This window comes from Melanotaenia boesemani, chromosome 8 (genome assembly GCF_017639745.1).
Source record: "Melanotaenia boesemani isolate fMelBoe1 chromosome 8, fMelBoe1.pri, whole genome shotgun sequence".
Classification (NCBI taxonomy): Eukaryota; Metazoa; Chordata; class Actinopteri; order Atheriniformes; family Melanotaeniidae; genus Melanotaenia; species Melanotaenia boesemani.
The window spans coordinates 3,876,522-3,893,477 of NC_055689.1; the positions used below are offsets into that span (position 1 = coordinate 3,876,522).

At 40.7% G+C, this 16,956-nt stretch overlaps 1 protein-coding gene and 1 long non-coding RNA gene across 2 annotated transcripts; both read right to left on the minus strand.

Annotated features, from left to right (window-relative positions):
- Positions 1-980: 980 nt before the first annotated feature.
- Positions 981-9,093, minus strand: LOC121643808 (gamma-interferon-inducible lysosomal thiol reductase-like). Its single transcript, XM_041991361.1, has 7 exons — positions 8,874-9,093; positions 5,621-5,809; positions 5,434-5,508; positions 5,193-5,279; positions 4,960-5,112; positions 1,320-1,388; positions 981-1,218 (listed from the first exon to the last, which is right to left on the minus strand). The coding sequence occupies exons 1-7, from the start codon at positions 9,006-9,008 to the stop codon at positions 1,150-1,152; spliced, it is 777 nt and encodes a 258-aa protein (XP_041847295.1). The 5' UTR covers positions 9,009-9,093; the 3' UTR covers positions 981-1,149.
- A 4,757-nt stretch (positions 9,094-13,850) lies between these two features.
- LOC121643813 lies at positions 13,851-16,746 on the minus strand. Its single transcript, XR_006011167.1, has 2 exons — positions 16,049-16,746; positions 13,851-15,659 (listed from the first exon to the last, which is right to left on the minus strand). It is a non-coding gene; the product is annotated as an uncharacterized LOC121643813 (long non-coding RNA).
- Positions 16,747-16,956: the final 210 nt, after the last annotated feature.

The window sequence follows — 16,956 nt, forward strand, 5'->3', positions numbered from 1 at the left end:
TTCTAATATTTTATTTCCTTACACAGCTGCTGTTACTAAATCACCACAAGGTGGCAGAGTACATGAGTACATAAGTACTTCTGTTTATAATGATAAGTGATCTATCACTTTCAAAGTCCAGTCCATTTTATGATGCTGTCATCGTATAACAATATCATAATTATTATTATATATCTTTTATCTAAATTTTTACAGATATTCATCCAGAATGCTCTTTCTGTGGATCTGAAAATTAATCTGTGGTTCTTCAGATGCAACTTCTTCCCGCCTGTTAACAACCTGACCCGATGGAAGAGATGACATTATCTCTGATTTATAATTCTGGTTCAGTTTCTAAAAACAAAGCTATTAAAATCCTGCGCTTGCTTGGAAGGGGTCATAAATGTAAAGTTCCAGCTTTCAAACCAAACTTTAGTTAATTCTGTGTTCAGTTAAAGTCTTTCCCTACATCCTGGAGCAAACTACAAATTAACCAAAAAATGATCAAAACTCAGATTTTAAAGAAGATTCTGGAATCACAGGATTTACATTCCTTACACGAGTTCACCCTCCCCTCAATACCTGTCCTTATATTAATGCTTTTCCTTCTGTTCTCATCGATTTGTCTTTTATATTGTTTTTCAAGCATTCCACATGATCCGTCACTGTGATGTTTCATCATTTACATTTGAAAGATTTACTTCTGATTTTAATTCATTTCATCCATTTTCTGCACCGCTTAGTCCGATTCAGGGTCACAGGGAAGCTGGAGTCTATCCCGGCGAGAGGCAGGTTCACCTGGACATCGTCCATCAACACAGAGACAAACAACCACTCTCATTTCTGATTTTGTTTATTCAAATGTTAAATGAAGAGAGTGAAGTAAAACAAATGAAAAACTTTCCACAGCAACTAGATAGAAAAATAGAAATATGATTTATGAGATGTGGCGCCATCTAATGGAGACGGTTTGAAAAGAGACATCTGGTGTAAACACAACGGCGAGTAAAATCAAACTTTATTTTTATATCAGAACTGTCACCTTTCAGAAACATGATCACAAAGAAATAAAAAATAATAAAACTTGAGTAAAATATTCGTCAGTGTTTTTGGTTTTGAAGCCACAGCAGGTCCAGTTAGAGATGTGGTCCTGTGGCTGGTTCTGCCCCTTTACTCGTTCCTGCAGTAACTTCTGTAGTGTCGTCTCTGAGTCCCTCCACAGACAACTGGTTTGGGACCCTTAAAAGAACAAGAAGAGCTGTTTAGAGGTTGCTGTTCAACCAAAGGAATAAAAGGTAGAAGAGGTGTTGCACTGAGAGGTTTGAGGATGTTAACTGTACCTTATACAAGCTGCAGACCAGGGTGAAGAGAGAGGACATGGCTTTGTCCTGCAGATCTTCTGTATGCTCCTGCAAAATAAGAAAATAAGATCATGTAAAGGTTGCTCCACAACTCGTCTTTGATCCATAAAAAACAGCTTTAGTTGAAACTTGCAGGCTTTTAAGTTAACTCTGAACATCCTGGTCTTTCCTCTTCATTGCTTTCATTTTTCCCTTTTTATTCCCAATTTTCCAAAACCTGGAATTGTCTCCAGTTTTAATGGTAGTTTGCATTCCAAACAACGCAGTCAGTGCCCGGTTTTCGGTACACCGATTAAACTCAGACACACATCAGAGCTCGGCTAAATCAGTGTTGCTAACTTAGCTACTTTAGCGCTATATTTAGCGAGTTTTCAGACCCATCAAGTGACTTTTTCAGAGCGACTAGTAACAAGGCTAGAGACTTTTTCTAGTGATATTGGAGACTTTTGGAAACTAAGGTGAAAGCACGTTTATTTCTTCTCAATGAGCAGCTTCCGCCCCTCCTCCGTCACAGGCCCCTCCCCCATCCATTAGCTTCCGGTTTCAGATCCGGAGACGTTCCCTCTGCTCCAGGACCGGACTGGAAGCTGCTGCTGGCTGATCCCGTCCTGGCTGACCGTCACATATTAATGCCAATTACTGAAGCGTGGGAAGGAAAACATGTAGAAAATTAAAGTTCTGTAACATGTTGTAGCTGGTTAAAGGACGTATATGGTTTCATTCCGTTTCCTCTTTAATTAAACACCACAGAATGTACGACGAAACTCCTTTGTAGTTTCTTCTTAGTTGTAACTTTATTGACAAGCCAGCACTTAGCCGGCTCTCAGCTCACATCTCTATATCATCATCTATATGTGCATCACTTAAATCCGTTCCCGGAACAACAACATAAACACGGAACAATAATTCTATTGTTACAAAAATTTAAAAAAAAAAAAAACTGTAAGAATGTACAACACTGTAAGAAATGATGTGCCCTGTATGACGCTATCGGAGAGTCTCTCGGTATCTGAATCAGGCCTCTACATAAACATAAGACTAAAGGGTGCTATGCTAAGCCAGGTTAGAAGGATTATGTGGAAGATCTCCATGCTGAGGCTCAAAATGCTTTTAAAAATGGGCTGAGGTGGGCAAAAGCAGACATGACCCTCTGCTTGACAATAAAAAAACGCTCGATTTAAATATGTACTTTGCTATATTAAAAGAAACAAAAATATTATGAGGTCAGATTTACTGGCAAGGAAGCTGCAAAAAAATAATAATAATGACTTCTGGAAAGAAAAAAAAAATTATTAATTGCAAAACTTCCCGTCCATCTCATATAGATGGTGTGAGAGGTTCGGATGGCATTTCACAGTTGTGGTGGATGAACTGTCAAACTGTGTAAAAAGTCACCTGTAGTGGATAATGTAGAGTTTAATGATGATGTTATTGTCACTTCTGCTGAAGTCCATGAAGCAATATTGAAGTTAGGAGATAATAAAGCATGTGGTCTGGATAATATCACAGCTGAACATAATAAACTTGCAGGTGAGAAACGGCGCCCTCTGGTGGTGATGAGCGACAGGATTTGTAGTTATGGCGTGTTACCTGATTCTATGCTCTCTGTTGTGCTGGTACCAGTTATCAAAGACAATGTGGGGAAGCTGAACAGCTCTGGCCAGTGTTACGTCCAAAGCGCTGGGCATAGTTCTACTGAGTAGATTTGAGAGGAGCGTCCTGCACGGACAACCGATCTGGTTTTAGATGAAAGGTATTTTTGCACTAAAGAAAATTATAAATAAATATAATGGTCAAATTTTCACATGTTGACGTGCTTCATTGATGCATCTAAAGCATTTGATCGTGTTAATCATGAAAAATTATTTCTAATTTTTTTGTGTGATATGGATCCCTGTGTGTCTGAAGTAAAGAACAGTCTTTTTTACATTGTCAAATCACACTTCTTCTAACAGAAAATGCTAATAGTTCTTTGTAAGAAATAAATCATTCAGAACAGGCCTTTCAATGTTCATTTACAGAAGTGTAAAAAAGAAAACAGCCTGAGCAGTGAGCAATAAAACATTCTGAAATTCAACCTGACTTTGGAAATATCACAAGCACTGAAAACTGGTTGTGCGTGTGCATGCGTGGGTTAGGCGTTCTACCCATTACAGACGCCGCCACTGTGGTAGTCATGGCTCTTTGTGTTCAGCTCTCGTTTGTCTCGTTATCTACTGAAGCTCCGTAACAGCCAACTGAGCTAACGGGGAAGCTGCTCTGCTCTCTGCCGGTATTTCATAGCTTCTTAGCCGCCGTCTTGCGTTTTGTCCGCGATTCGATGATCGTGGATTTCAGGATGGAAGATCAGGAAAGTCAGTCCCCCCTGTGGATTCGTTCTTTTTGTCATCAACGTCAGGCTGCATCTGAACATTTCTTTATTTACCTCTTTTAAAAGGTCAGCATGTCATTTCAGACTCTACATGGCTGTGCACTCACAATTCTCCTCCCCGACACGTGTGCGCTCATGCAGGTGAACCACTCCCTCCCGCAGACAGAGAGCATGTGTCCATAAATATGTGACTTAAACATCAGGTCCACAAGCTGACCTTCCACTCAGCAACAACATGGAGGTACCAACGTTTGCAGCTTCAGTTTCACCACAGTCTCCGTTCCATTGTATCCAAAGAGCTGATAGCGTGGATCTAAACTGCAGCTGGATCCCTAACACACCTTTTCCAAGGCCCCACTCAACTTCTGATTGGTTTGAGAGCGAAGCCATTGGTAGATGAACCCAACGTGACAACATTAGCACACATCAATGGTGCCAGGATACTTTAACCCTGCACACATTCATTTCCATCAGAAGCCAGAAAGGATTCATGCACTCAAGCAGTTTTCCCCAGTCTGACAGTCAGGATGGAACCTGGTTCACCTGATCAGCCTCATTGATTATACTGATACCACAGAACTGTAACTGAACCTTCAGCCCTGAAGCAAAACTCTCTAAACTTTCTTCACAAACTACTCCTGTGTTTACTGTAATCACAACTAACTATCTTGCTAACTAGAGAAATATGCTCCAACAAAACATGATTGAGTCACTATTGGCAAGAGATGAATGGATGTATTGATCTGTGACCATCCATCGCCTTCAGCAGACATCATTCATTACACTTTTAACTTAACTTTGTGTGTTAAAACATCATCTGGAGAACCTGAGAGGATATTTATATCTTCTATCTCAGGGCTATGGCAGCCTTCAGGACGTTCCAGATATTTGTTTTTATCAGTATAATTTAAGGATGTAGAAGTTAGAGGGTCAAGACGCTGAAGCAGGGATCAGCTGGGCCGGGCGCCGCATCCCCATAGATCTGCCCCTTCATTAAAAAGTTTGCATATGCATACTCCGTACTTCACCACGTACTTCGTACTTCACAGTACGCGATAGAAATGCTTGGAAAACTTCTGTAGATCACCTAAAGGGTAACTATCCATCACAGTTCACCCCACAGAGCCACACACCACCGCTCCTGAGACGCTGGTGGTGGAAGAACATCTGGTGAATACTTTGTTGTGTTTCTCAAACAGATTGTCTGAAGGTTGAGAGGATGTGATGATGACTGCGATGAAGACTTACCCCATTAATCGTCACCCAGGGCACATACTGGTGTGGAGGCTTCAGAGCTCCGGTTGCCACGGCGTTCTGATGCATCAGCTGGTTTCCCTGATCTCCTTTCACACAGCTCATTAACTTGTCGATGCCCAGCGCAGGGGCGTAGAGTTTCAGACACTAAGCAGAAATAAGGATGCATCAACAAAAAGAAACACACCCACTGACCGGCTATGTAGGCGCACACACCACTTCCTTACACTTTCGGCTGAACCGATGACATCAGCGGAGGACTCCATACAGAAGATGATGGGGAACGCCATGTTGGTCATGTTCATGACACAAGTCTGGGAAAAACAGGGCGGTCCACTCATCAACTCTCACCTCATATGTTCTCCATTCATTGGTTAACGAAATAAAAACAGTATCTTCTCTGAAAGACAAACACTGAGAAATGAAATGAAATGGTAGCTTCACACCTCTGTTTGGGTGAAACATTACCTCGATCATGTTCCCCAGACATTCAGGTTGTCCATGCTGGCACTCATAAGTGTACTTTGGTCCATCTGGCTTCTCCTGGAATTACGCAGCAGATTTAGTGGTTTAAAACAAACAAAAACAGCAGGATGAAAACTACGATACGACTTCTACGTGTACAGCAGGGCTGTAGCGCTGCATCCTCACCGACCTGAGCGTTACCGTAGGGAACCAGAGTAACAGACATGATCTCATTCAGGAGGACCCAGGTGGGGAAGAGCATCTCGACCAGGAACCCTCTGCATCCAGGACACAGACTCTCATAGTAAAGAGCCACCTGGACCTTATCTGCTGTCTGCCGGGACCTGAGGAAGTCCGACTCTAGGCACTGCTTCAGAACCTGAACAGAGAGCAGACCAGCAGCTCAGCTCCCGCTGCACATCTTCCTTCCTGGAGCTTTTAGTTGGACGCTTGTAACGCTCAGAAAACAATCTGCAATGTGTCACGTTAGAAAATGTCCCACAGAATTTCCTCCGGACGGTTCCTTGCATGCTAGGGCTGGGCGGATTGATCCAAATATCAATACCACAGCCAGTATCACCATCGTTCCATACCAGCGTGATGAGATCTATACTTTGTTTTGCAACTTTTCTGTGAATGAGAACCAACCATTACAGATTTTTTTGTTTCGCTAATTTGATAAAAGGGAAAAAGTTATTGTACATTGTTGATGTTATTTTATATTGTTTCAAACAAAAAAGCTTCAATTAAAATTTCAGTTCTGCCATTCAGTTTGTTAAAAGTGTTTACTGCCTTATATTATGATCACAATCATGACCAACAATTAAATTAAATCATTAAACGATTTCAGATAAAAAAAAGCATCGGTATCTGTGATATTTGTCCTGGAGTTACGTTAAAGCTGGACGATATGGCCAAAACTTGTATCACGATATATTTTTAATTTCCGACGATAAGATATAATTCCGATATTGATATAAACAATATAAAAGCCTCAGAAAAACTGCCAAAAATGCCACAACATATTCTGTAAAACTAAAAATTATTTTGCCAAGTCTATGAAACTCCTCCAGTATAACATTTTAGAAATAAAACCCGTACAATAAATTATTGTTCATCTTTTATTTCTATTTAACAAAGCTTAAATTAGCCTTCAAACAAAGAAATCTGAAATTACCAAAGGATGAATAAAGCTTTTACCGTTCTCAATATTAATATCTTTAACTTTAAACGACAACACAGGCTTATTTGTTATTCTTATAGATTTAAACAAAGCTGTTTCAACCAGGCTAAAAAAAAGTGAGCACAAAAGTGCTCAGAATCGCTACAATAAACAGAAAAAAAAGACCGAGCAACAACTGGTGCTTCATCTTCTGACTGTCAGCATGTTTTACGGGTGGAAATTAATAGACATGACTATCTGATGGTTAGGGACCAGCCAGCAGCAGCTCTGAACGTTTTCAGCCTGGTCATGGAGCGGAGTCGATCACCTCCTGCTCTGACTGCTGCTGCGAGAGGACCAAGCCTCGTATGAGCGCGTTAGGACGGGGGAGGAGTCTGCACAGCAACCACTCCTCATCAGTCTGTCTGCACGTGACTTCAATGAAACGCTGTAATCATAAACTGTATGTATATCGAAATATCGGAAATGTGTTCAAAACTCATATCACCGTTACTGAATTAAAGTATATTGTGATAAATATTGATAATGAATTACTGTCCAGCCCTAACTTACATGCTATCAGATAGATGTGTAAATCTGCAGCATTGCTCAGCCCTAGCATGCATGTACGTGCACGTCAAAAGTTTCTTTTTCTATATCTCTTAGTCTAATTCAGGGACACGGGGCGGTCAAAGAAAGACGGTCTCCAGAACTTTAGTCTCCTGTCTCCGGTGTCTCGAGCTGAAAAAGATCAATGTGAACATTTTTCTAATGTTTTCTGTGATTCATGTGAGCAGATTATTATCTTTCTGTTTCTAAACTGACTTTCTCATCTGATTTTTTATTCATTATTATCATCATCATCATCATTAATCTGAAGTAAAATGTCATTTAGAAAGGGATAATATAAAGTTTTATTTTCAATTTAGTTATTAAGAAATTTATTTTATGGTACAGCACAGACAAAGCTGTGGGAACAAAGTTAACTATTGGCTTATTATTGATCTACTAATAATTATCTATACAATTATTTCATTTTCATAGTCCATTTTTCCTGCGATGGACTGGAAAGATGGATGGATGGATGGAAGGGTGGGTGGGTGGATGGATGGATGGGTGGGTGGGTGGGTGGGTGGATGGATAGATGATGGATGGATGGATGGATGGAAGGATGGGTGGATAGATGATGGATGGATGGATGGATGGATGGATGGATGGATGGATGGGTGGGTGGGTGGGTGGATGGATGGATGGAAGGATGGATGGATGGATGATGGATGGATGGATGGATGGATGGATGGATGATGGATGGATGGATGGAAGGATAGATGATGGATGGATGGATGATGGATGGATGGATGATGGATGGATGGATGGAAGGATGGATGGATGGATGGAAGGATGGATGGATGGATGGATGGATGGATGATGGATGGATGGATGGGTGGGTGGATGGATGGAAGGATGGATGGATGGATGATGGATGGATGGATGGATGGATGGATGGATGGATGGATGGATAGATGATGGATGGATGGATGGATGTAAGTAAAGTAACTAGTAACTAGTTACTTTTTTTCCAGTAACTAGCACAACATGGGTAATGAGTCACCTTGTTTTAGTCTACAGGCAGAAACAACAGCAAACCTGGAACGATTTCATTTTTTGCTCCTTTAAATATTCATGCATTTACTTTTTATCCATTTCTCTATTTTTATTAATTTATTTAGTTATTTTTCTACTTATTCTTTATTTTTAAATGATCTGTTTTGTATGTATTCTGTACTCATATTTATGTATTTCTTATTTTTATTTCTTTTATTCTATCCATTTATGTATTTTTAGTCGTATTCAGTCATTTTGTATCTACGTTTTATATTTATGTATAGTTATACATGTACATGTATGCGTGTATATAGAATGTTTTACGTTTATATCTTTTCTATTTTTGTTTTTAAGGCATGGTTTACTTCCTCATATTTTCCCATATTTCCTCCTTCATTTACTCAGATTACTTCCTCCGCGTGATTCTACAACAACACTAGTTAAAAGTTGGACTTTTAACTTTATTCCATCTTCTTGTTTAACCGGTTTGAGCCGCTGCTTTAAGGCACAAAGAGTTTTCTGACTTTCCAGAGTTTAACGTGTCTGTTGGTGGTGAAGCTAACTAACCCACCGGCTAACTAACCCACCGGTTAACTAACCCACCGCGGCTGGGTCAGTTAGTTTTTCACCTGCAGCTGGAAAACTTCACACCTTTTAATTTTCCTGAGAAACTCACCCCGCACTGAGCAGCTGAGTCCAGGGACGAGCACCACTGGGCGGGAGGAAGGTTACATGAGGAAGAGGAGGCGGCTCGTGAAGTCCGGAACCAAAGAGCAAAACCAAGCAGCAGCAGAACCTTCATCTCCATCATCTTTCTCTTCGTCTTCAGCTGCGGTGAACCGGACCAAACTTTCCTGACTTTACCACAAATCTGAGACCGGTGAATCCCCGCGGACTCGCTTTAAATAGAGCTGCCCCGTGCAGGCGTCCGATTTTCTGATTGGCTGCCACGATGACGTCATCTGTAACCAGCAGAAAGTCTTAGAAAACCTCAATCTGCAGATGTTTGCTAATTATTTAGATTTTTGGTAAAGTTTACTCAGGTGTATAGTGTTAAAAGATTTCTCCAAATTTTCTGTAATTTTTAAATTATTTAGCAAACTTCTATGAGTCTGTTAAGAATTTGGAAGAACAAAAACAAAACTGTACTTTCAGAAGTATTAATATATGATATGTATGCTTGGAATATTCGACAGTTGTTCATCGCTAAGCACTTAAACTGTTTAGTTTGGTTTATTACATTTATTTTTGAACTTAATAAAAGACAAAGGGAAAAGGGGAGAGAAAATAGCTTTAAATAAAATAAAAGTTCACACTCAAAAAAAAAAAAACCCAACAAAACCAAAACTCATACACAAAATGTCCAGAAATTTCCTTTAAATGGTATGAAAAGGTCTCTTTCCTTTTTAATGTTTGTATATTAAGAGTTTTTTTATAAATGAATATTTAATATATCAAACAGTAACATGCACTGAAATAGTCCCGTAAGAGGAAAGAAAGACGATTTTCTGAGCTTTGAAGGTAAAAGTGATGTGAACTACTTCTTTTAAATATTCCCACACACAGACTTTGCACTAGAACATAAACTTTGGCATAATATCTGCAGTATAATTTAGGACAAAATTAAATCTGACTGAATTTTGTTTGGAAAATTTGATATAATATATTGATTAATTAATTGATTTATTTATTATTTTTCATTTCCATTATGTTAAACTTTTGATATTTCTGTAAAAAGCTATTGTTTCATGAGGTAAACTCAGCCTGCTGTCATTGTTTTTCAGAACAAGCACAAAGTCTGCGTTAGAATCTAGAAGTCTCATTTATTTTAATCAGAAATGATGAAAAAAAAACGTTCACAGCATCCTGTTTTCTCCCTTTGTTCCTCCTGTAAACAGAAAGTTCATTCAGTGCTTTCTGCACAGAGAAGACTGAAAACCTGGACCAGTTCCTCCCATTTGGTTCTCTGCATGTGGTCCATGATAGACCGGGTTAATGTTTCAGCTCAGTCAGCAGGTCTTGCTCTGGAAGAGTCACGAGAAATGTTGTAAAACCCTTAAACCCTCGAACATTACGAAAGACTTCACCTGCTGATTGTCACATGATCTCCCAGTTTTCCTGAACCAGTTCCAGGTGTGGAAAATACCTTCCTGAGTACTCAGGTGTTTTAATGAGACTAAAACGTTTTGCCTCGCTGCTTCAGGCTTCTGTTTTTGTGTTTTTATGCATCAAAATGGAAACATGGATGGAAACAAATCATGTTTCTGCATGATTCACCCTGATTTTTGTCCACTTTCCCAAAACATATGAAGTAGGAATGAAGTCCACAACAGTCACCACAGTCAGAGCTGCTTTAAGTTACAAAACCAGATCTTCTCTCATGCCTCGTATTTTACAACAAAACATCCTGGTTCTCTGCTTATTCTGCAGAACACAAGTTCCCTTTAAACTGGAATGAAGGAAATGTGCTGTGAGGAGGAAACTAAAGCTGCAGAACAAGCTTAAATCTACACCAAAAAGACAAATGTGAAAATAAGTAAATGAAGTGAATACAAACAGAAAAAAGCTAAAATATATATGTTCAGCACGGTGTAAAAAGTAGTTCCAGGATGATGTTCAGCATGGTGTAAAAAGTAGTTCCAGGGTGATGTTCAGCACGGTGTAAAAAGTAGTTCCAGGATGATGTTCAGCACGGTGTAAAAAGTAGTTCCAGGATGATGTTCAGCATGGTGTAAAAAGTAGTTCCAGGGTGATGTTCAGCACGGTGTAAAAAGTAGTTCCATGGTGATGTTCAGCACGGTGTAAAAAGTAGTTCCAGGATGATGTTCAGCACGGTGTAAAAAGTAGTTCCAGGGTGATGTTCAGCATGGTGTAAAAAGTAGTTCCAGGATGATGTTCAGCATGGTGTAAAAAGTAGTTCCAGGGTGATGTTCAGCACGGTGTAAAAAGTAGTTCCATGGTGATGTTCAGCACGGTGTAAAAAGTAGTTCCAGGATGATGTTCAGCACGGTGTAAAAAGTAGTTCCAGGATGGTGTTTAGCATGGTGTAAAAAGTAGTTCCAGGGTGGTGTTCAGCAAGGTGTAAAAAGTAGTTTCAGGATGATGTTCAGCACGGTGTAAAAAGTAGTTCCAGGATGGTGTTTAGCATGGTGTAAAAAGTAGTTCCAGGGTGGTGTTCAGCAAGGTGTAAAAAGTAGTTTCAGGATGATGTTCAGCACGGTGTAAAAAGTAGTTCCAGGTTGATGTTAAGCACGGTGTAAAAAGTAGTTCCAGGATGATGTTCAGCACGGTGTAAAAAGTAGTTCCAGGATGGTGTTTAGCATGATGTAAAAAGTAGTTCCAGGGTGGTGTTCAGCAAGGTGTAAAAAGTAGTTCCAGGATGATGTTCAGCACGGTGTAAAAAGTAGTTCCAGGTTGATGTTAAGCACGGTGTAAAAAGTAGTTCCAGGATGATGTTCAGCACGGTGTAAAAAGTAGTTCCAGGATGGTGTTTAGCATGATGTAAAAAGTAGTTCCAGGGTGGTGTTCAGCACGGTCTAAAAAGTAGTTTCAGGATGGTGTTCAGCATGATGTAAAAAGTAGTTCCAGGGTGGTGTCCAGCATGGTGTAGCATCCCCTCTTCTTCTAACATGTCTGGGAACGTCTGGGAAGTGAGGAGACCAGATGCTGGAGTTTTAGGAGAGGAATGTTGTCCCATTCTGGACTGATGCAGGATTCTAGCTGCTCTGCTGTTCCAGAGAAGACAGTGCTGGTTCTGGATCCTGTTCACATCTGGCTTCTTCTCTGGTCTCTGATGGAGCTTTAACCTGCATTTGTGGATTTCAGGGTGAACTGTGTTCACAGACGGTGGTTTCTGGAAGTCTTCCTGAGACCATGCAGTGGTTTCCAGTAGAGAATCATATCTGCTTTTAATGCAGACGATCACCAGCATCCAGCCTTGTCCCATGCACACAGAGATTCCTCCTGATTCTCTGAATCTTCTGATGATGTTCTACACTGTAGATGGTGGATCTTCAAAGTTTGAGGAACATTTTAAATACTGTCTGTGTATTTATATGACATGTATTTTATATAGTCTGTGGGAGAGTGTAAATCTAATGATTGTAAAACCATTGATCTAAAATGATCAAATGACAGTGGGTCTAGTTGAAAGTGAAAACAATGTGTAGCAAGCAGTAGAATAAATATTGGTTTCTATGGTGACTGCTGACTGTAATAAGCCAAGGTAAGTGTATTTCATGTACAGGACAATTCAAAGTGCTTCACATAAAACTTAAAAAGCATTACAGGTGGTGGAAAGAAAGCATTAAAAAGCAGTAAAACGCAGCAATAAACAGCAAAAAATCACAATAAAATCATAATAAAATAAGAAATTACATTAAAATGATTAAAAGCAGATCAGTAAAAAGTCAGCGTGCAGATTTCATGCAGAGGCGCAACAAAAATGTATAACCTGGATTTAAAGTGTTTACGTTTGCTGGAAGTTTCATCTCCACTGGCAGCTGTTCCACTGGACCCTGGTCTGGACTCTATTCTGGACCCTGGTCTGGACTAGTTGACCAGAGTCTTTGGATCTAAGAGCTCTGCTAGGTTTATATTCTCTGAACATATAACAGATGTATTCTGGGCATAGACCGTTCTGGGAATCAGAAGGGTTTTAAAATCTATTCTGCGACTAACTGGAAGCCAGTGTAAAGATTTCAAAACTGGTGTGATGTGTTCAGATCTCTTAGTCCTGGTTAAAACTCTAGCAGCAGCGTTTTTGTATGATCTGCAGATGTTTACTGGTCTTACTAGGAAGTCCTGTTAAAGACCAGTACAGTAATTCAGTCTACTTGAGATGGATGCATGGAGGAGTTTCTCCTGGTCTTTCTGGGAGACTAAATGTTTAATTCTGTTGATGTTTCTGAGCTGGTAAAAAGCTTCTTAGTGAAGCTTTGATGTGGCTGCTGAAATAAAGGATGAGATTAAATAAATCCTAGAACGTAAAAAAGTAAAAATGTAAAAAAAAGATACACTGTCTGAGAGTCTGTTGTTCTCCAGCAGGGACACCTTCATGAACTCCTTAAAAATCCACGAGAATCAAATATTACAGAATTTTAATGCCACGTTTAACAAACATGCTTTAATGTATTTGGTTTCGTCAAGTTTCTACTAAAGTGCGCTAAATGAAAAACATAGTCTTTAGAGTTTTTTGCTTATTGGCCGTCATCTTGTGCGCAATGAATTCTGGGAGAAAGGAGGCTGCGAAGGCTCCACCACCAGCAGCCTACAGGCCGACCGAAGCCCAGGTTTGTAGGCTGGGTTCAGAGGAGCCTTCCACATGGGACGTATGCAGCCAACAAACCTTCACTTCAAAGCGCGCAGACCCTGAATTGGGACACAGTTATTATTTTAGTTTGCCTTTTTAAGTTGAATTAATTAAATAAAGATTTGCACAATATTCATAGTTTTTGAGTTTCACCTGTATAATGAGATTTAGAAATCATATTCTAATTTTATTTAAGTTTTTTTTGGAATCAGAGTTCATGGATTTTCTGTAAATGTATCAGTGAGACTGGTAATTAAGAGAGTGCATGACTATGTGAAAGTATGGGAAGGTAATAATTATCTCACATTCGTAACAAGAACTCAAAGGAGCAGGACACCACAGTTCATTTTAAATCTTTTATTGTCTTTTAAAATCATTGCATTAACCTACAGAAGAACCGTACGGATCAATGAGTACCTGTCTGAGGACAAACTGAAGCTAGCTGTACATGAGAGAGAAAGAAAGAAACATGGAGTCTGAGTTAAGACAGACCAACAGAAAGAGGATAACACTAGAGAAGAAAAACAACCATCGTATCATGCACGGTGATGGGCTTCACCTCGACAACAACAGTGCTTCCTCTGCGTTCAATTGCACTTTGGTGTAGAGTAGCATTCTCTGACTGCCCCGTTTGTCTCCATTCATCATCATTTAGCATAACGATGGCTGGAGCACGACAGCTGTACACAAACCCGGCTTGGCAACTACGAGCAGCAGCAGACCTTAAACTGTGATTGTGGTGATTTCAGTGATGACGTGAAAAGTCTGGATGCAGACAGAAAAAAAAGGAAATGAAAGTGCTGTTGTCATCTTTCACACACTAACTGACACTAAACTGCCTGAATTACGGTCTTAGACACCAGTTATCCAACCAGGAATACCTACAGTACAGTAGGGTGCGTCGTGATAGTGTTTTACTCTGTAGGTGTAATCCTAACGATGGTGAGTTTTTACCATCCAGAAACGGCTGCTTTCAGCTGTGAGAGACACAGCAGGCAGAGTCCAAGACTGGACAGAGTCTGGGGTTAAAGGTCAGTGTGAGTGGACGTCATCACCCGGTAAAGCATGACCCGGTCTGGTGTTGGGGACAGATCCACCTTGGTAAACCATGCTGCCGAGGAAGCACTGTTCTCACAAGTGTAACTCAATAAACTTAAAAAAAACAAAAAGAAAAGAAACAGGACAAACAGTCATAACATCAAGTTTAAAATAAAGGAAATAAAGAAATGTGAATGAATCTGCCCACAGATCTGTTGGAGCTCATTTTTTCTATTTGGTTAATTACAACTTGTAAACATTTGTATTTGTTTTATCTGTATGGAGGAAAAAATATCAAGCTAGCTTATTTCTTTCTTTATAGGCTCTGAAAGTTTGTCATTAACAGAAATAAACAAACAAAAAAAACACTTGGACAAACAAAACAGCTTTTTTAAAAAGCCAAACAAAATAAAAAATATACTCAGGCACCATAAAAGACGACTTTCTAATGCCATCATTGTTCCTTACACACCGTCTGTTTGCAGAGCAACTCGTTAACTTGTCAATCCAGGCCAAATAAACAATAAAGCAAAACATGAGCAGCCGTGCAGACCGACCAGAGGGACGTGCGGTGGTGCAGATGTTCACCTCGTCCAGCATCTGGGCTCCATCTCTGCGGCAGCATCAAGTTCATCTTTTGGGGTGCAAATTCAACACTGGCGCTACTCACAACAAACAAAAACTCGAACATATAAGAAACTCTTCCGTGTTATTAGAAAACGTGAAGCAGCCGGGACCAAACACGTGTCCACGAGATGGCTTCGTCATGCTCAATACTTTACAGGATTGATGATGATGATGATGAAGCTCACCGCAGTGGGTTAAATATTCCGATCACATCAATGATGTGATTTGTTTCATGCACGGCCCAAATCAGCTTTATTCCTCTGAAAAATAAAGATATCTGGGAGGATAAATGAAATATTCCTCACTCTTCAAAGTTATATAGACACCAGCTGCGTCATACGGGACAGAAAAGATGTGCTTTGTGTTTACAGTCTAACAAACTGAGCAGAAAATAAAATCTATATATTTTAGAAAAAGGTTGGAAATGCAGATCTAACAGATGAGCAAGATGAAAACATTGAAGCTGTTCCAGGTTTTCATCTTTTCCTGCCTCGTCTGTTTCTTTGCAGCTACTCCGGTAAGGAAATGTGTGTCTGGTGGATTATTTCTCGTCTTTAATAAAACCGGCTGGTGCTGGATTCCGTTTGGATGGAAAGCCTGACCCTCACAACCAGGTAGAACAGTGGTTCATGTTGGTATCACTCTGGTTCTGAGAGCCAGGTGCTGCAGGTGTGTTTCAGTCCCAGATGGATGACTGGAACATGACTGGAGTCAGAGGTGATCCATGTCTCCAGAATCTCTGACTGAACTCCATCCTCCAGGATGACAACACTGTCCCTCACAGAACCAGGATTATCCCAGACTTTCATCAGGGTTTGGGAGTGGAGAGGAAGGAGAGACCTGATCAGCTTGGTGTTGGTTCTAGACTGACCAACCACTCCTGTTTGAGGACTGGGATGCCACCCCACAGCTAGATGGGACCAGACTGGTGGCCAGCATGAAGGGGAAGAGCCAGCTGGTTTGGCTGCGTATTGATCTTCTTCACCCACTGATGGCGGAAAATGAGTAAGTGTTGTTTTTCCTTCTTACTGTGGAAGAGAACAACCATCCACCAAGAAATCAGAGTGATTGGGGACTGTCCCCAAGGTCAGCTGTGTTGGTCCTCACACAGCAGCTCTATCTTTCCCAGTTCTACCTGAATGTACAGGTGACTCATCAGCTGGTTTTGTTAAAGAGGAGAAATAATCCACCAAACACACATTCCTCTACCTTAGTTTTGCCTTTTAGATTTCCTTGGTCCGCATCACTGGCAGTAAATCAGAATCGTTTCCAGTGCAGGTTGGACTCTGCCAAGGCTGCCCTTTGTCACCGATTCTGTTCATAAGTTTTTTGGACAGAATTTCTATGCACAGCCGAGGTGTTGAGGGGATCTGGTTCGGTGGCCTCAGGATTGGGTCTCTGCTCTTTGTGGATGATGTGGTTCTGCTGGTTTCATCGGGTCGTGATCTTTATCTCTCACTGGAGCGATTCGCAGCTGAGTGTGAAGCAGCTGGGATGAGAATCAGCACCTTCAAGACCAAGACCATGGTCCTGAGCCGGAAAAGGGTGGAGGGCTTTTTCTGGGTCGGTAATGAGGTCCTGCCCCATGTGGAGGAGTTCACGTATCTCGGGGTCTTGTTCACGAGTGAGGGAAGGGTGGAGCGGGAGATCGACAGGCGGATCGGTGCGGCGTCTGCAGTGATGCGGACTCTGCATCGGTCTGTCGTGGTGAAGAAGGAGCTGAGCCAAAAGGCAAAGCTCTTGATTTACCGGTTGATCTACATTCCCACCCTCACCTATGGTC

Coding starts and splice junctions, on each gene's coding strand:
- LOC121643808 (XM_041991361.1), bottom strand. CDS start 9,008: ATGATGGAGATGAAGGTTCTGCTGCTGCTTGGTTTTGCTCTTTGGTTC. Junction 5,509..5,620: donor TTCCCTACGGTAACGCTCAG/GTCGGTGAGGAT, acceptor GCGTAATTCCAG/GAGAAGCCAGATGGACCAAA. Junction 1,219..1,319: donor TGGTCTGCAGCTTGTATAAG/GTACAGTTAACA, acceptor TGTTCTTTTAAG/GGTCCCAAACCAGTTGTCTG.